The sequence below is a fragment of the Ixodes scapularis genome, unplaced genomic scaffold (genome assembly GCF_016920785.2).
Source record: "Ixodes scapularis isolate PalLabHiFi unplaced genomic scaffold, ASM1692078v2 PGA_scaffold1__304_contigs__length_218370807, whole genome shotgun sequence".
Lineage (NCBI taxonomy): Eukaryota > Metazoa > Arthropoda > Arachnida > Ixodida > Ixodidae > Ixodes > Ixodes scapularis.
In genome coordinates, this window is record NW_024609846.1 from 32,029,820 (window position 1) to 32,049,989 (window position 20,170).

A 20,170-nucleotide genomic window follows, 5' to 3' on the forward strand; every position below is an offset into this window, starting at 1 on the left:
GCGCCGAACTAAACAGCATTGCAGGTGGCCTATAGACCATGCAGTGTCCAAAATCCTAGCCCCCAGCGATAAAAATGTAAAATAATAATCTCAAGCGCAGGTTCTTAGAGGCTGCGCATAAAACAAGGTTTTTGCACTTTACAGCACTCCTGGCATTGGTGTTGTTCCGGAAGCTTCGTTGTTGTTGTTGTTGTTGTTTACGGGTTTTATGGCGCAAGAGCTCCGATGGCCATACTGCGCCAAACTAGGTAAGCTGAAAAACACTGGTAAAAGTACATTCACTAGACTAGAATTTGGCTATAATTTATGTAAGATACCTGTAGTTTTGAGGAAAGCTAAAAGACGTTCAAGTGATATGAGAGGCTGCTCCCCTAGAAATAAGACAGGGTGAAATGGGATGTTGTACCTGAAAAACTCGGAGAAATAGATCTTGTATTGTTGTAAAAGGCCACGGCAAAGAAAGAGAACATGCAGAACAGATAAAGCTTCCCCACAGTGCTCGCATATCGGCGGTTCCTCACCTATAAGCAGGTATTGATGGGTTAGGAATGAATGGCCGATTCTCAGCCGGCACAGGAGGACTTCGTGGAAACGATTTTTATTATACGAGGTTTCCCATGCACCAAGTTCTGGCTTGATGACATGAAGCTTATTGTTATCGGCTAACTTCCATTCAGATTGCCAAAGTTGCGAGAGTGAAAATTTTACGGACGCTTTAAGGTCTTGGTAAGGTATGCAGACATTCGATGGTAAAAGGTTCTGTGAAGAAGCAGCTAGTCTATCTGCAGCCTCGTTGCCTGCGATGCCCACATGGCTCGGGATCCAGCAAAACTCAATGTCCTTCCCACCAGCAAGTCCCTGTTGAGCTCTGGCCCGTACAAGTTGAGTCAACTTATTCGTAGTTGGTGTGATAGAACATACTGCAGTAAGAACACTTTGAGAGTCTACAAATATAATGGCTTTCATCACTTTGTTCCTGATTATATAGTCAAGTGCTGCCAGAACACCATATAGTTCGGCAGTAAAAATGCTGGCGACATTGTGAAGTCGAGTAACATGGGTAAACGAATTTGAATAAACAGCTGAGCCGACATACATTAAGGACTTGGCACCGTCAGTATAAAACTGGCGGTAATGTCTGTATTTTTCTTGCAGAGCTAAGAATTCCTGTTGTAGAATGAGTGGAGAAACATTATGTTTATTAAATTTTGTAAAATACCAATTGCAAGCTATTTGTTTCATATCCCATGGGGCAGTATGATGTGCACTTTCTAGGAAATGGACACCCTCACGTGGCAGGTTAAGGGAGATACGGAGACTCTCAAAACGAAGGCTCAAGGGTCGAATAACAGTTGGTTTATGCTCGAAAGTACGATAAAACTTAGACTCTCGAATACTATTGTGGGCTGGATGGCTGGGTTCTGATAACACCTTGTAGGCATAAACCAAACTTAGATACTGCCGCCTTTTTTCCAATGACATTTCATTGGAGTCAGCATACAAGCTTAAAATAGGAGATGTTCTGAAAGCACCCGTCGCAAGGCGCAACCCAAGGTGATGCACAGGGTCAAGCATTTTTAAGGCAGACGGCCGAGCAGACGCGAACACAACAGACCCATAATCAAGGCGCGATCGTACAAGAGAGAAGTACCAACGAAGTAGACACCTCCTATCAGAACCCCAAGACTTGTGTGAGAGGACTTTAAGAATGTTCAATGTCTGCATACATTTCTGCTTTAGCCATTTGAGATGGGAGACAAAACTAAGCTTACTGTCAAATATCAATCCCAGAAACTTATGCTCAGTTCTAACTTCGATGGTATTTCCATTTAACATGAGAGAGGGCTCTAACCAGAGACCCCGCCGTAAAGAAAATGGAACACAAATAGTTTTTTCTGGAGAAAACTTAAAACCATTCTCGTTAGCCCATTTAGTCATTTTATTTATGGCTAGTTGTAGCTGCCTTTCACAACTAGACATACCTATTACATGATGCTACAGAAATTTGAATGTCATCTACGTATAATGAATATGATACTGAGGAAGGTATGACACGACAAAGAGAGTTAATTTTTATGGCGAAGAGGGTGACACTCAGTACTCCACCCTGAGGAACACCATTCTCCTGGAGAAAGCTGTTGGATACTGTCGTGCCTAACCGTACACGGAAGAAACGTCCACTAAGATAGTTTTTTATACAATGAAGTAATCTGCCGCGTACTCCATACATGAACAAGTCACGTAGGATGCCATGCCTCCAAGTGGTATCGTAAGCCTTTTCCAAATCAAAAAAGACAGATACGCAATGCTGCCTATTCACAAACGCCTCTCGTACAACAGTCTCTAGCCGGACTAAATGGTCTATGGTGGAACGTCCTGATCGACACCCACATTGATTTACATTCAAAATATTGTGTTGCTCCAGGAAATAAACAAGACGCTTATTAATCATCCTTTCAAATGTTTTACCCAAGCAACTAGTCAGTGCAATCGGTCTGTAACTTGTAGGAAGTGAAGGATCTTTTCCAGGCTTTAGTAACGGAATTACTTCTGCCTGCTTCCAATCGGCGGGGAAGTGTGCATTGTTCCATAGTTCATTGAAATATGTCAGGAGGGCTGAGAGTGACTCCTCCGATAAATGGCGGATCATCTCATAATGTATTCGATCAGGACCGGGGGATGAATGCTTCCGGATTTTGAGAGCCATTTGAAGCTCAACCATTGTAAACGGCTGATTATACGGTGCAGAGGCTCCTCCTGCCAAGCTGACTTTCGTTTTTTCTGCATCTGTTTTAAACTTCAGAAACGCTGGAGAATAATGAGATGAGTTTGAAACGGCTGCAAAATGAGCACCCAACACATTTGCCTGGTCATATAAAGAGCTTACAGAGGGAAAAAGAGGTACTGTAAAGCATCGGTATTTGCCTTCAACCTTGTGCAGTCGGTCCCACACTTCCTTTGCTGGGACATAACAGCTTATAGAGGACAGATAGCCTCTCCAGGACTTCCTCTTGGCCTGTTTCCTGGTCCAACGAGCTTGGGCCCTATTTCGCTGAAACTCTATCAAATTCATGAATGTTGGATATCTGCGAAATATACCCCATGCCTTGTCCTGTTTTTTCTTAGTATTGGAACAATCATCATTCCACCATGGTGTACACTTTTTGGGGATGCTAGAGGAGGTTTGAGGGATGGAGCGAAAAGCGGCATTAGTGATCTGTTGTGTAATGTATGTGGTGGCTTCATCGTGTGTTAAGGACAAGAACATGGAAGGCTTAAGCTTTGCATTTAGGTTGAATAGACTCCAGTCTGCCTTGTCAAGTTTCCAACGAGGGGTACGTTTCATAAGGCTTGGAACTGAAACAAGACTCTCCAGAATGATTGGAAAGTGGTCACTTCCAAAAGGATTATTTAAGACTTTCCATGTAAATGAAGAAAACACTGAAGGGGATGAGATGGAAAGATCGATAGATGTAAATGAATTGTGAGCTGCACTGAAAAAGGTTGGTTTTCTCTTATTCATAAGGCACAGCCCAGATGTTAATAAAAACCGCTCAAGGACTCCACCACGTGAGTCTTGGCGGGCGCTACCCCATAAGGGGTGGTGAGCATTAAAATCTCCTAAAAGTAAAAAAGGGTGAGGAAGCTGTGCAACAAGTCTTTGGAGATCATGAAGATGCAGTGGAATGTTTGGTGGAATATAAATAGATACAACAGTGATGAGGCGATCCAAAAGAAGGCGCACAGCCACTGCCTCAAGAGGTGTGCAAAGAGGAACCTGCGAGCATGCGACTCCACTTTGAACAGCCACAGCTACTCCACCTGATGCATTTGATGAAGGGCGATCTTTTCTAAAAAGCTGATGGCGACGTAACACTGAATTATGATGATCATTAAGATGTGTCTCTTGTAAGGAGAGAGCTATAGGACGCAATTCGTCCATGAAAAAATTGACATCATCAATATTTTGTAAAAGACCGCGGCAGTTCCACTGCATAAAAGTAAATTTAGACATTATTCTAAAACACAGTTAAAAGATTAGTAAATAAGTAAAAGTAGTAAAGGACAAGTAAAAGTAAAACCTTAACTTAGCCGCGCAGGGCAAAAAAGAATGTCCTACGTCACTTTGGAGGGGTTACTGGTTTTTTGCTCTTATGCTTAGATTTAGCTGTCTGCCAGTCCATGTCGTCTTGATCAGACGCTGGCGCAGACACCTCACTGCTGTCATCCATTGCCTCCGCCTCTTGGGACGGGGCTTTGGGTAAAGCTTTGGGTTGGCTCGGAGCGCGGTGCTGCAGGCCTCGGCCACGACCTGATCCAGCAGAAGAGGCAGCAGGTGTGTCGGGCAGTGCACTGCCCGACTCCACCCGTTCCTGTCCCTTTTTCGATGTAGGAGCGACAGAAGAGACATGCCGCTCCTTGGAAGAGGATGCTCTCTCCGACGAGTGCGGACGAGAGCGTCGACTTCCTTCCCTGGAAGGGGACCGCGGAGTGCGGACGGGCACGACAGCTGCAGCTGCCGGCCCATCCTGAGAAGGGGAGGTAGCTTGTGCACACTCTCTGCCAGAACGGAGAGGCTGCTGCCCTGAAGGTGCAGGGCAGTTAGCACTCTTGCTGGAATGGTCGGGAGACCGACCTGCTGAAAGTGCATGCCCAGGGAGCTGAATCTTCAGCTTGGGCGTGGGGGACTGCAGTGGCTTCCCATTGTCTGGAAAAGACGTCTGGGTTGCCACTGCAACTTTCAGTGGTGCAGGCCCCCGCTGCACCACCTCCGCGAAGCCGCCTTTTTGCAAAAACGCAAAGCGACGGCGTGCCTCTGGATACGAGAGGTTTTCCTTTACTTTCAAGGTAAGAATGGCTTTTTCATCTTTCCAAGTTTTACAAGAGCGGGAATACGCAGGATGGGGATTGTTGCAATTGACACAGTTGGCGTCGTTAGAGCATGTATCTGCTTGATGGTTAGCCTGACCGCACTTCGCACAAGTGGCTTTGCCTCGGCAGTTCTGGGATCCATGACCAAATCTCTGGCAGTTAAAACACCTGCGAGGATTTGGCACGTAGGGCCGGACTCTACAGTGAAGGTACCCAGCCTTCACAGCCTCTGGCAATGTAGTGGATTCAAAGGTAAGAACTATGTGCCTTGTTTTCCGTTCTTGGCCGTCGCGGCGCAAGGAGATACGCCTTGCCGCTACAACGCCTTGGTCGGAAAGTCCCTCAACTATTTCACTGTCTGAGGAGTCAAGGAGGTCATCCTCAGAAATGACCCCCTGGATGGTGTTTAGGGTGCGGTGAGGTGTAACTGTGATTTTCTGGTCAGATATGGAACTTAAAGCAACAAGGGCAGCACTCTGCTGGCTTGATTCGATTTCAACAAGCAGGTCGCCAGAGGGCAATTTCTTGGCCTTGAATTTCTTTCCGACAGTAGATTCAAGTATCTTGGCTACAAGGAAGGGAGAAAACTTTGATAGTGGTTTTTCAGTTTCAGAGTGCAGAACCAAGAACTTTGGGAACCTAGCAGGAGTAGATGGTGTGTTGACTGTGGTCGGAACTTCGGTGCGGCCCCTTTTCGGGGGCCGATCGAGGAAGGTTTTTGCACGAGAACCCATGACATGGGGAGGAACATTCAGTGCCCGGGTGCACCGCCCACCACGGAGCCCAACAAGGGGGTAGGTAATGTGCCATAGCAAGAAAGGCTTGGCTGACACAATTACACTACCAGTGCTGCCCGGGCACTATACCCTAGTGTGGTTGCAGGGAAAGGACCTGTTTCCACTCAAGGTTGGCCCTTGCCGCCTAAGAAGGTGAAAAAGGAAGGAAGAGAGTGTAGAAGAAAAGAGAAAGAGGTGGGAGGAAAAGTGAAAGAAGGAAGAAGAGGGTAGAAGAGGCGACTGACTGAATCATCCTGGTCGGGCCAAGCCAGGACACCCGTCTACGAGAAGCAGAGGTCGAAGCGGTGTATTGCCTCACCCGGGGGGCCCCGAAGGGTCCAAACATACCCCGGGCTCAGCTCAACCACCAGGGTCCCCTTTTCCCCGGACACGGGTTAAGCCACGCACAGCCAGGCGTGGGTGGGAAAACCCACATAGCTCGGGGTTCGCGGTGGCGCCACTCACCAAGCACCTACCAAGGCAGGTGCCCCCTGCGTGCGGGTATGGTGGCCCACATGGCTGGGGTCCGTGGTGACGCTACTCACCAAGCACCTAGCACCAAAGGTGCAGGCGCCCCCTGCGGGGCTCGGGGTACGTGGAGACGCCACTCTCCAAACACCTGTTTTCACAGGTGCCCCCTGCGGGGCCGGAAGCTTCGTGACTATGCCTTTCCGACGTTCTTGCACTATGATATGTGCGAAGGTTTCTACAAAAAACGGAGCCTCGCAAAAAGCACAGCCCCCCCCCCCCCGCCCCCCCCACCCTCCCCTTTTACCGTGTCATTGTGTCAGCATAGATGGTGGCGCCCATGCAACAGAGCAGACACTTCTCTATAGCTATCCTTGTGTTTTGTCTGGCCTTCACGCTTTGGTAATGCAAAATGGTACCGCAAAAAGCGGAGGTAGTTGTGTGCTGTGAGGAAGCTTTTCAAGTTGGTGGGCCGCAACTACGACGGCAGTAGAACAGTGAGCCAGCACGCCCGTATTCCTGTAAATGAAGCCTGCTCCGGTGTCAAAAATGACAATGCCGCTTTACCCGTTTTATCTTAACAGCGCCTCGCTAACCTTAAAGGCTAGCCCACATGGCGCGTTTTTCAGTGCGTCTAGACGCGCGTCTCGGGTTGGCGCGCGCGCTCAGCCAGACGCGTGCGCCCAGTCAAACCACACGCAGCGCGCTTCGCGTCTGCGTCTCCGAAGCGTCCGCCCAACGTAGCCAGACGCGCTTAAGAAACAAAAGCAAATTTTAAATAGAAATCGCGCGGTAAATGATGGCTACATGCCGTAATATTTAATTTTAGTAATAGTAAGGATTCATTTTTATTACAGCAATGGCAATGAAGCTCAATTTCACTCATTTTCATCCTTTTTAGTGCGTATGCCTCATCCACGTTTCGATACGGCATCACCATCGCCCGCGCCCGCGCCAAAACATTGACAGCTGGCCGCTGGCCGCTACAGAGGCGACAGAGGTTGCGTTGTTGCGGTTGTTGCCGGTAGTATTAATTTTCTATCTTTGTCTCTCGGTGTCCTTGTATTCTTTACATTTGGCCTGCCAGAGTGCAGGACGCTTTTGTACTTTGCTAGGTCCTCTCTGTTCCGCTGAAGCAGCGTCAGCCTCTCCCGCGGAGCAGGGAGTAGTCCCTGGACTTGCGTAAAAGGTGTGGTAAACTGATATCCGCGGAGGGAAGGACGTAACTACTAACTACCCATGTTCGCCCTGCTGCCAGTGTGGGCGGGGGCTAAAAGCCGTTTTTAAGGCCGCGAGCATGCAAATTTTGTAAACTCCGCGCGCGCGGGTGTGCGTGTGTGCGTGCGCTCTGCTTTGGAATGGCACAGGGCTGTTACCCTTTGTGTGTGTGTATCTTTCTGTTTTGAGTGTTTGTATTTTTTTTTCTCCCGTATCTCTTTCCCTACTTGGCGGTGGGCTAGCAGGTGCACCTGCGTAAGGGTCTCAACCTTTCTGCCTAGCCTTGCACGCTGCCGAGGGGGTGTCGCAATCTGTGCAAATAAAAATTATTATTCTTATTATGATCGCCTTTGTCGCAAGGTCCGTGGCGAAAACTACAGTCGTACAGTGGCGAAAACAGTGGAGAAAATTCCAACGCTCATTGCAACTAGTGAACACGGCCGTTCATTGGTTGTTGCCATCTGGACGCAGCGCGAGACGCGACGCCTGGACGCAAAATATCTGGCTCCTCCAGATACGCCGGAATGCGCCAAAAAACGCTGCGTTTCGTCCCAGCGCCGGAAGTGACGTCAAAGCGCAGGCGCAGACGCGACGCAGACGCGGAGAAAAGCGCGCCATGTGGGCTAGCCTTTACGTGAGCGTCCGTACCGCCGAGCTCACCCTGCTTGGTCATTAGGGGGAGGGGGGAATTCATGCCGTTGAACCCCCCCCCCCCCCCCCTCCCTCCCACGAAATAAAATCCTGGCTACGCCACTGGATGGTATAACGACAAGCCAATAAAGTTGAGCAGCTGCGTTTTGAGACGTTTTGTGTGTTGTTCCCTGTTTCGTCGTCGTCCCCCCGTCCCTCCCCCCCCTCCCCCCCCCCCCCCCCCCCCCCGTCTACGGATTTTCAAAAATATGTAACAGTGGGATGCCTTTTGCTTTTGTGCCTTGTCCGGAGAGATCTAGAAAAAACCGCTCCGCAATTCAGAAAGCATTATATCTGTCTAAACAGCGCATTTATGTGATTATTTCATGCCCTCTGCTAGAAAAAAAACAAAAGAACAGAAACACACACACACACAAATTAATTATAGTAATATCCGCATATTAATAGAATAGTAACATGCATATTTTCAGCGTTTTTTTGCGTGTAAACACGCACTTGACTCACGCGATGGGGCGGTGGAACTGCAAAGCGAAAGTGGGCACGTAGTTTGCCGCGCTTTTCCGTCGATAAATCAGTTATCGCGCAGAATACGGCGGTCCCATATAATTTTCACGAAGGCAGGGGAGGCGCTGCCGGACAGGTTAAAAGCACGCCAAGTCGAGCGGGTCGGAGGTAGAGCTTCGGTACAAACAGCGAAAGGAAAAAATATGGAAGAACCTTGCCGACGTATGCGCCTCTGTCACGCTTCTGTAAACAAAGGTGAAATTATGGAAAGCATGAGCGCGAGTATTATTCTCCAGCACGCACCGGCCAGAGTTGGTTGCTCGCTTTTCTCGTGGGTTGCAGGTTCCTGACGTTCAATGGGAGCAAAAATGAAAATAAGCTTAGGGTTTCACGCGAGTATAGGAAATCGGGTGTATGGACGTTAATAGAACCGGAAGTCAGTATGTGCTTTGAAATATGGCGTTGCGCGTTCGTTGCGGGGCCAATAGACGGGGCAACGACCCCAAAATGAAGAGGAAGCAAAATTCCTTTCGACTTCGCTGTGTTCACTGGTTTTGCGCTGGATCGGGTATCTCATTTGTGTGTGAATAGTGCCTAGATGGCACGATATATAATCGGCGGTCACCAAACATAATTTCTTTTTTTGATTCTGGCTTATGAGACGGGAAAAATCTTGTGCAACTTAGCCAAAAATAAGCACGTTTTGTTTGCATTATTTTTTTTAATGCGTTTTTTTTTTTTGGTTGCGGTCCGCCAAGGTTTGTTTTGTTACATTATGTGTTGGACCGGACGCATGGTGAATAGATGCTAGTAAATACCTATCGATTGAGTCCTACCTTTACAAGCTCAGAAAACCGAGTTATTTTCGACTAAATTCAACCGCGAGACGGAGGAGGCCCCAATATATATTTCCTTCTTCACAAGTGGCACGTGGTCTCCAGTCACTAATATTCTGCTGGGCCTTTGTTCATCTAATACTGATCGATGCAAGGCAACGAAGACTCTCTCGACTACTTCATCGTCCTTGCATCAAAAAAAAAAAAAAAAAAAAACTAATCCAAACGAACGGTTTGGTGTAACAGTGGTCGCAACCGTGGTCGCAACCTTGGTTGCAACCGTGGCCGCAACCGTGGGCGCAATCGTGGATGCAACCGTAGATGCAATCACAGCAAGCAGAGGGATGCTATGTAACTGAATTTCAGTCTTCAAAAACGAACCTGTGGAAGTCTGACAAGGATAGCCGACGTTTTGCTAAGCCCCGAAAAAACTTTTTAAAGCACGAAAGGCTTTTTAACAGAACCCCCCTAATCCCAAAGTTTTGTCCGTTCGTGCGTCCGTCCGTCCGAGCAGTTCCCACGCTAAATTTTGCGGGAAAATGTATGTCACTTGACCTGACCTTACAGGACCTATGATTTAATTCAGTTTTCCCGCTAATATTTGGCGGGGAAATTGACGACACGTGACGTGACCCGACCTCACGTGAACTATACACCAATCTAGTTTCCAAGTTAAATTTGGCGGCAAACATTGACGTCACGCTCAGAAAGGGGAGTGGCACAAACTTCGATCACATTTTTAGTAATGAAATCGACGTCGCACAAGCATAATTTTTGGATTTCTAGGATGCTTGGAGCCCGTAAGATAAGTTATAACCAAGAAAAGACGATCTCAGAAACGTCTTTAGCGCACCTTTCAAGTAGAGCGTTGAGAAGCACTTAGTATGTTGTCAGCAACAGACTGTAGCGTCTTCAGGGGACATAGGAGAAAGAACCAAAGGATCTAGAGTGAAGTGAAGATTAAAAAGTGACCAGTTAGCCTTCTCTAACTTGCACCTAGGGTACCGCTTTAAAAAAAGTAGGCAAGTGGACAGTGCTCTCTAATATAACCGGATAATGATCGCTTCCAAAAGGGCTATGAAGAAACCTCCAGGAAAAGCAAGGAAGTAATGAAGGCGAAGCGATAGAAAGGCCAATAGATGTGAACGAGTTGTGTATCGCATTAAAAATTGTTTTCCCTCTCCCGTGAAGAAAGGCACAGCGCAGAAGACAATAAAATAGGTCCAATTAGACTACCACGGGAGTCTTGACAGGTACTACCGCGCATAAGAAGATGGACGCTAAAGTCACTAAAAATAAAATAAGGTCGCGGGAGCTGTCTTACTAGTCCCTGCAGCTTTGGACGGTTTAAAGGAACATTGGTCGGTAAGTATAAAGAAACAACTGTTGCAAGGCGGTTCAGAAGCTAGGAGACTGACAGCAACAGCTTCCAATGGCGTGCAGAAGGGAACAGCAGAGTACACAACTCCACTTTGCACGACCACTGCACCACCACCAGAAGGGGTGGAAGTGGGACGAATTTTTCTAAAAAAAACCTGATAGCGTCTTAAAGTGTTACAAAAAATTGGACTGAATATGGTTTTCTTGTAAAGCGTGAGTGATGGGCCGAAGCTCATCCATTAAATAATTAACATCATCAATACTTCTTAAAATACCGCGACAGTTACATTGCATAAAATGTAACTTAGTTATATATGTAATTGTGAATAAATAAAGCCTAGTAAAATAAGTAAAACTAGAGAATCAAAAGAAAGTAGAAGGAAGACATTATATATATTAAAACGATTGCTTCTTAAATGCTGCATTTCATTCATTAGAAGACTTTAAAAGTGAAGGTATTTTTTATATACATAAGCAAACTAAGTGGTATCTTTCTCCCTGGTTTTAGATCTTCCATAAAAGTTTCCCGCGAGACGAAACATCTATCTAAGCTTGTGAAAGTGATTGAGGGAACTCGCGCATCTTTCAATTAGTGCGGTCAGTGTCTTGCCTGGAGGCGTCGCCAGAAAGCGCTTGCACAGGAATCGCGCTGGAAAATGCTTCGTTTCTGTACCGGCTACTTTCGTCAGCTGTCGCGAGCCACAGCCGTCGTTGGTCGGAGCTCTGAGATTCGATGCACTTTCGTAACGCGATAGAGAAACCCTATCAAAGCGAGCCGGAGTTTCTCAATCGAAATCGCCAGTGTCGCAACCCGGAGCAAGAACCCGCGATGGCGAATTGGACGCGACGAAATACCTACGAGCCTGAACGGATTCGTTGATATTTAAACATTATTCTTAGTCCGCACGTCAGGGGTCACTCACTCTCCGCTCGAAGCACAAACGGGAGAAACCCACCCGAATTGTTCACGTTCCGCATTCGCGCGGTCGATCAGAGGCGGGTTTTCCCCGCGATGTGGCAGCGTCACGTGGCGAAGCACGCCCTTAGGGGCCTCACGGAGGAAGGGGGTCTAGGGTGGCGGGCAAGAGCCCGAAGGAGCTCTCGACGAAGTGGCCCGATGCCAACGACGTTCGCAACCTTTCTCCGATCCGTCGCAGGTGGGGTAATGAGATTAAGCATGAGGATTAAGCCGTCATTCTTACGAAGGCCCGAGTTAACAGAAGCCGAAAGAGACGAGAGACGGCGCGCAGGCGACTGAGAGGAGACGCATTTAAAACGCTCGAAAGGAACCATAAGAAGCTTTCGCTTTCACTCCCACCAAGTAGTCATCAGAATGAAAGCTTCACTTCCATAAAGAGCGAGACAGACCAGTTTGTTTTGACGTGGGCTACTTTTTTTTTTCTCCAGGAGTCCATTTACGAGGCTTTCCTTTTCCTTCTTAGTACACCGCTTTTATCCCCAACTGGGCGGCCCGAAGCCGAGGGGGACAGGATTAAATCTTGGCCGCGGATAATCCGCTTAGCAGGGCTTGCTGGATATTGAAATCTGAAAAGTGGCAAGCGTCGCAACTAACTGAACGAAACAAGTAAAAAAAAAAAAAACCTGCACGCAATACCCGATGTATAACCCGACGCGTCACACGAGCAAATTAAGGACGTCACACGAAGTATGCCGTGACGTCACTCGAAGGTTCCCGCGGGAGAGAAGGAAGGCCATCCGGTTCCTTGACTACGCGGAGCTAATGCTCGCGTCGTAAAATCCCCCATCCTCGCTCGTTTTGACCGGGATAAGCAACGTGGCGGCCTGCAATTGCGCAGTCACTATCTGCTTGACTAAGGTTTAGGACCCCAGTTTAGCGTAGAACTCAGACCCCACTGGTTCGCTAGATACGTAGCGTATTCCCTTGCGCATTCTTAGCGTTTCTTCCGTTGCCCTGCTTAGATTTGTTGTCTCAAGAAAGCCGGTTAGTAGAAGCAAGTTGTATTGGCGACGGCTTAGGTCAAATGTCCAGACAAGCGACATCTTCGACGACTCAGATCAACGTTCCGGTCAAGCATGAAAAAGCAGACGGCATTACGTTCAAGCTATAGTGCTTAGAAGGCTTCTTCGACTGGTGTGTTCACCTACCCGTCCGCCCATGCTTCCAAAGTGGCCCCCAAAGTGGCAACAGACTGTCACAGGAGCCGGTGTGACATGCCGTCAGATGTCTGAATCCTGGCGGCTGATCCTAGAAATGCTGGCGCAAAGGGCGACCGGACGCAAGGATTGCTATCGTCGTGGCGTCCCGACCCATGTCCGCTGGGGTTTCAATCGACTGTCTGGCTGCAGAACAGGCGTCTAGCCGCATTCAACTCTGCAGCTGCGCCACAGTCTTAGCAGGCAACAGCGTGGCAATTTATGACGTCATGAACGGAAATGGAGGGACGCCTTTTGAGGACGCAGCAAATGCATCAGTCAAAGATGCCCTCCAGGTTCCATAGCTGGAACGCCTGTCGATATGGATCCTGGGAAAAGGTCGCTCGAAATCCGCGAGGCGACGACTGTAGGACTTTTAGTTGGGCTAGCCGTTGAACGTTAGGAAGCATGGTGTAAGTCACGCAAAACAACAACTACATAAAAAAAAAACAAGTTTGGTGTCTGTGTGTGTCTTCTTTCTTGTGTCTTTGCGCCTTACACCATGCTTCCGAGCGACAACTGCGTTGCTGAAAACTACACTGACTCGCTAGCCACCGCCCGATTAACAGGGTTCGGCCGTGTGCATCCATGCATTCATCCACCCACCAACGCGCCGGAAACGTACGAATAGGCACTCACGTCAAGTCTATAGATGATGAGGTAGAATCCCGAGAAGAGCAGCACCGTGGACAAGTATGTCTGGGCCATTAGGAAGCCGCTGGCAGCGCGGAACTTGAGCATCTGGTGCGTCAGCGTCCCTGCGCACGAGCCAGGGGATGCTCGGGTGAGAAGCAACAGCGCGATAAGGAGTATTCACTGGCGGCCATAGCTTGGTGCGCGAATGCTGAGCGCGTGCTGATGGCGAGCTTCCACAGTTCTTTTGCAACGTGCATTCCGCACCAAAGTGCCGGTCTTAGCAGCCTATTGATGCGAGCTCGTTCTGAGCATGCGCTCTAAACAGCCCCCACAAATATGGCGTCTAGTGAATACTCCCTATAGACCAACGTTCGAGAAGGCTGAGTGCGCCTTCGAAGCGTCTTGAAACGGGAGTCCCGAACGAGTAAATACACGACCAAGCCTGACCACAAAAGACGTGGGCACGTATTGTTACGTGCATCCAACTACGAAATAGGATTTACATGTCACGCTGTGAACAGGCAATTCGATCAGTTGGAAGAACAGCGCGAGAGCTCAAGTTGCTGGTCGACTTTGTCACGGCGCCCGGAAGCACAGATCCCTTTCAAAAGTCAGAGTCACCTTGCGGCAGTCCCAAAAGCTCTATTATTTCCGCTCTAATGGCGGCGATAGGAGGTCACGCTCGGCTAGATCAAGCACCCTCGATTTCGTAAATCAAAGGTGGCGTAAAAGGACCGACATCTTTTCCCCTTTCTGCTCTAATGCTTTCGAAGACGTTCGTGCTTTTGGTGTGTGGAAGCTGTGTAGTGCCGCCATTAGAGCGTCGGATTTGGCTTTTTACATGATGGTAGACTTTGCGCACACTAGACACAAAGCATCGATACAAGAAATGTCTCACGACAGCTTTATTTAGCGTCCATGAGGCTCGCAGTACGCAGATTCAATAGACCTCCATCAAACTTACATCCTATTCTGGCAGAGATAAAAGTGCTGCTTAGTAACGTGCGCAAAAAGAAAGCATCCAGCAGGTCAACCATAATTAATATAATATTCACGTTCAAGCATCCGTTTGGAGCGTTGCCCTGTACCACTACTGCCACGTCTTGCACAAAAGCCTTATTGGTTTATGTGCCAATTAAGCTGTAAAATGACGAAAAAACGTAATGGATTGTCTTTTATTGTATGGTTCTGATTATTGAAGTGAATGTATCACTGCGGTGTCAATTCCGTAATATCTCGATGTTTTTAGCGCATTATTAAAAAGTCCCAGAGTCTTTGAAATTGGTGAATAAGCCGGACAATTTTTTGTTTATTCGCCGTTTCCAGTGACCCGCGGCGATTTTCTAGCGCACAGGCTGCAGGTTCGAGCATTCATGCTAACAATTCTAGACACGGGCAAGACTTGGCTCTAGAATATCCCAGCGCACGATAAGCGAGTCTTTTTTTTTTTCTTTTTTATTGAAACACGGAGAGGCAAGTCTAAGTTGATCTCTGCTCCTGTGCAGGAATAGGTGGAGGGCTAACGCAGGCATTCAGACTAACAGTAAGGCTCTAGTTCAAAAAGCACGCTTGTCAACCTTAACCGCGGTTACTAAAGGGTGTGCGATCGGCATCCTAGACCGCAGTTACGATTAAGTGTGGCGTACAGTTACTTCCATCTACGCCCTAGTTACCCGAACAGCCTACACAGCAGTTAAGTCTGGCCCCACCTAACCGCGTTTGAGGGTGCCCGTGTGGCTAAGGCATAAGTCCAAGTAGAAGACATCTCAATTCCACGGCGCCTTTTCTGACTGAAAACAAAGGAAAGCGTTCGGTGTACCTTGGCTCCGATCGTTCCCTGCCAAAATGAATGTGCGGAGCCAGGGGCAACGTTATTAGATCAGCTCGGTTATGGAGGTCCCTCGGGAGGGGGACTGTCGCCTGCGAGAGGGCGCACGCTCCGCATCTAAAGACATTACTACGATGTTTCCATGACGTGGCGTAAATAAGGAAACCCTAACTCAACGTTATGGATGGCTGGCAGGGAGGCCTCAGGCTGTGCCTCATACAGTCTTGTGCTAGTTACCGAGAATAAGTAACGAAATAGCGTTACTCGTTTGCTTGTCCGATATAAACGGATTATTGAGATTCGTTACCGTTCTGCATATGTAACGAAATACCGTTACCTTCAAAGCACACGTACGTTGTGCTTTCCTTACCTTGGATTTCGGTATTACTTAGCAGCAAGGCGGCGGATAAAAACCTCTGTCACAAATAAATTTTGCATAGAGATTCTAAAAGATTCATTACACAGGGAGTTTTTTTAATTTTTTAAGCTTAACAGATTTGTTTAAAATATCGCCGTGAAAGCTACACTTATGCGGTATGTGCACGTGAGGTATACGGCCAAGGTGACATAGTATAGGGGGCCAATCGTAACGATCTGTCGGCTAATTAATAATATTTGTTAATGAACTTTGAACTGAAAGAAAATCGACAAATGGCTTCAATTAGAAACTTGCCGAGCGTCATTGAAAACCACTAAATCATGAATTTTAGAAAGACTTCCGAGTGCGTGAGTAGCGCAGTAGTGCGCTCAAGATAGCACTCGTGCAGCAGGATTTCGGCATGACAGAAAGCTTTGATCACGCCGCTAGACCGGCAAAACTGGCGTTTGACAAACTGTGCATTTTTTTTGCAATGATCCGTTTTTGTAAAAATTCACACGTGTTTTCAAAGGCAACTACAACCGTATACACAAGGTTAAGAAAAAAATGATTCGGCGAATAACGGCGAACAAGCAGAAAACATGTCTTCAGCACGCTGCCGCCCAACCTGTACAATGCTCCAAAAGGTAGACTTTGATACACGCAAGATGATCGTTGCGGTGGCCGCATGCGCGAAGCGGGGAGCGCGCCCCAGCAATTGTCATAGAGATCGGTGGACATTCCCATATGGGATTGATTGATCAATGTGACAACTCGCCCTTCAACTCCTTGATTTGGTTGCCACGGTTGCGGCCGTGATGACATCGGCTGTGTTCCAAATCTTACCCAAATGAATCCGAGTTACTCCGACGGGTCGTGTCACGTGATAAGACAAGACTGAAAAACGCTGGACGCGGGTAGGTTTTAGAACGTCAAAGCACAAAACCTTTGCCTTGGAGTAAGATCGAGTAAAGTTTGGAACACGGCGATTGTTATTTTTGTCGTGTATTTGGAGCCCCTGCCAAGACTAGTCACTCGACCTTTACTGAAGCTGCCATGAGAAAAGAAGGTGAGGCACATATCCCCAAAATTATGCACAAACTACACAACCTTTGCGGTAATAACGATATTTCGACATTTCACAAAAAAAAATATATTGTGGGCATTTCAGCACAGCAAAAGCTACAAATCGAGTTTCGTGCTTTGAACGAGCCTGCCGAGTGGTGGCCATCAGTTCGTCGAACGACGTCTCATCGACAGATTGTTTCGTATACTGCGACGTACCATCCACAATTCGTTTCATCGAAAGGTTCCCCCACGATCGTTTCATTGACGGATATTGCGACGTTTTGTTGAAATCGTCTGTCCGCGCACATCGCCTCTATCGCCGCCTCTAGATGGGCCTATAGCTGGCCGAATCCATGGCTGTTCCGATGAGGGCTCGTGAAAGCTCGGGCCTCAGATTATACTAAAGTTTCCCCGAGCGAAGTGAGGGGTTTCCACGCGTAGTGTAAGAGTGTTTGAAAGCCCGTTATCTGCACTCGCGAATTTGTTTTTACCCTATCGGAGCCGTCTGAGTGAGTTTGCTTTGGTTCCGGTAACCTTCCAGTGAACCAAATGAAGCCAGTAAATCAATCCACTTAGCAAAAAAGGATACGTTGTCGACGAAACGTTGCAGTTTTATATGTTTACAAAACAAGTTTCCACGAAACATTCAAGTGTCGATGAAACGTAGTATGTTCATGAAATATGTCAATGTATTGTGCGTCCATGAAAACTTTTCCACGAAACGTGTTTCGACGAAACGATATGGACCCCACTTACGGTGAAAAAGAGCTTGCCTTATAAATATGCACAGTGCCAATCACTTTTAACGCTTGTTTATCAATATTGATTTGGTTATAGTTTACACTGAGAATCAAATCGGATTAGAAAAAAAAAACAAAAAAAACCTACACCATTGGCTATGTGTGGTACAATCAACGCAGAATGTTCAGATTTTTCCCTTCGCGTGTGTAAACGTTGTCGTCTGTCAAGAACAACCATGACGGTGCAAAACCACGTGGCGAAAGTTCGCTGTCAGTGCGCGCTTTGTGGCTTAACCGAAAAGATTGTCAGCCGTCAGCATGTTATTTTTTTTTCTTCAGCAGCCTAAAGTTAGAATGCTCCCATTTGTTCTATTGCAAGCAATCAGGAGATACATCTTACACTACGTCTCATTGCAATAAAGTACTATGAAAATGCAAACATGACAGCCTGAACAGTATACGTGTACAAGCTTTAACTTTTGATGCGCTGAAGAATATAAAATGTAGCGCTTTTGCAGTCTTCATCAGCGCGCGCAATATGCGTACGTACATAATATTTGACATAATGTCACACTTCACCCCTTGCACTTTTTTAATATTTTTGTTGCATGATTAGTGCGTCCGCAGAAGTCACAAATTAAAATTGCTACATCGCCTAAACTTTGTGATAACTATCAATAAAACTAATAATTAATAATTGATAGGCTTCAGTCATTTTAACTGTCCCCGCACTTAGTGCTAAAAGTTATTTTGATCCTTTATTGGTGTGAGTAATTCTTTAACATTGGCATTACGTTTGTTATGTTGTAAGCACAATACTTTTGTGACAGACCTACTTTGTGTTCACCAAACTGAATATATGCAACAGAAAAGGAGAATTAGTTGGTGTTTTCAAGTCTCACTGTCAATTGAAAATCCCAGTGAACTAAAATAAAAATCCTGACCAAATATTTTTTTGTTTTTACTTTTTGAAGTTTTTAATTTCTCAAGCTGGAATTTCGGAAACACGCGTCTATTACGTCATCACGTTTTTTTTTTTTTTTTTTTTTTAATCTATAAAGCGATAAATACGTGCACGACAAAACGGCCGACCGTCATGCGAATCTGACGACGTTGAAATACGTGTAATTGGCTTCCGAAATCCCCGGGGCGATAAATGTGCACCGACAATCCCATTTTTTTGACGCGTCGGTTCTATTGTCGAAGATGTGCCTCGCCATTACCTCAGGACGATTTCCACGTTTTGCTTTGATCACATTTGTTGGAGACGCGCTCTCATCGCGCAAGCAAAAGGTCCCTTTTTAAAGTTCTTTTTTAAAGTTTTGCAAACGCACGTTTTTTTAAATCGAAACAAAAATGAAAAAAAAAAAAAAGACATTGCGAAAGGTCGGTTTGTGGTTTACAAGATCCTTTTGTAGTGCGTGTCCACATACTTAGGTCAAACGTCGATGTGTATAAATAATAGACTGACTGATGACTAACGGAAAGTGAGAAACAACGCTTCCAACTCCGAGTTAGTCGGACACTTTCAGGAATGTCACGCATGTAAAGCGAACTGGTCCGAAACTGAAGTAATTCACAAAGGATGTAATGATATGAAACGTGTAGTTCAAGAAACGATTTGTACAAAGACGTCTGGTAAATGCATAGTCAGGCGTCGTTGCAGTTCGGAAGCGAGTGTAAACTATATCTGCGCTTGAAAGATTTTATTTTTATTTTTTTAAGGAATGTTGCAGGTTGTCACAAGGTCGCGGATCCGAGTAGGCAGTTCCGAAGTGCTAGCAGTGTCTATGTGTATCTTTGGACTGTGTCGTTTGCTAGAGAAAGCGCAGTTTTATTAATTTGTTGGTTCGATCTCGGAAGGGAATGTCCTTTTCTTCGTGTTCATTTATGAACCCCTTGCGTTCGCAGAGGGCAATGATGTGGTTGTGCTGAACTGTGACCTTTTGTGTAAATTTTTAGTAGCCGACGTTAAGAGGTTTACCCCGTTTTCTTAAAAACTACGTGAGCGCGTGTGTGCGCGTGTGTGCGCGTGTGCGCGCGTGTGTGCGCCTGTGTGTGCGTGTGCGTGCGTGTGTGCGCGTGTGTGCGCGTATATGTGCGTGTGTGTGCGTGTGTGTGCGTGTGCGTGGTTGTATGTGTGCGCGCGTGTGTGTGTCTGTGTGTGTGTGCGCGTGTGTGTGTGCGCGTGTGCGTGTGCTTGTGCGTGTGTTTCTTTACGCTCTTGTGTTATTGTGTTTTCTAGTCGTGGGGTTTTGTTCCTTCTGGTGATTGTGGTGACGGTGTTGGGGATTTTCTGTCTTCCTTTGTGTTTTTCTTTTTCTAGCCTAGTCTCAGTTTTGGTCGGCGGAGAAAAGCTCACCGGATAAAAACTCACTGGATATAAGTTCACCGGAGAAAAGCTCACGAGATAAATGGTCACCGCAAAACCGTCCGATGCGGAGAAAAGCTAACCGGACTTTTGGTGGATGCGGAGAAAAGCTCACCAGCGAATCTATGAACCGAGCCTTCGCCTAACTAAACTACGTTCACCCGTACCGGCACGCGTTCGTGTAATCACTACTGGGTGACGCAGCTTTAAAAACCCAGGGTAGCGGTTGTACTGCACTGGCTAAATTTCTCACCTGCAGCTGAGAGCCAGGTCACCCGTTGAGGCGTAC

The 20,170-nt window shown here is 47.0% G+C and overlaps 1 protein-coding gene across 1 annotated transcript in view; it reads right to left on the reverse strand.

Annotated features, from left to right (window-relative positions):
* The window catches only part of LOC8023440, a gene marked incomplete at its 5' end in the record, with an annotated part of 103,520 nt that overhangs the window by 20,964 nt on the left and 62,386 nt on the right, over nt 1-20,170 (reverse strand). Inside the window, one exon of the mRNA XM_002401139.4 lies at nt 13,520-13,638. Coding sequence (XP_002401183.2) covers nt 13,520-13,638 — 119 coding nt within the window. The remainder of the gene's footprint in view (nt 1-13,519; nt 13,639-20,170) is intronic.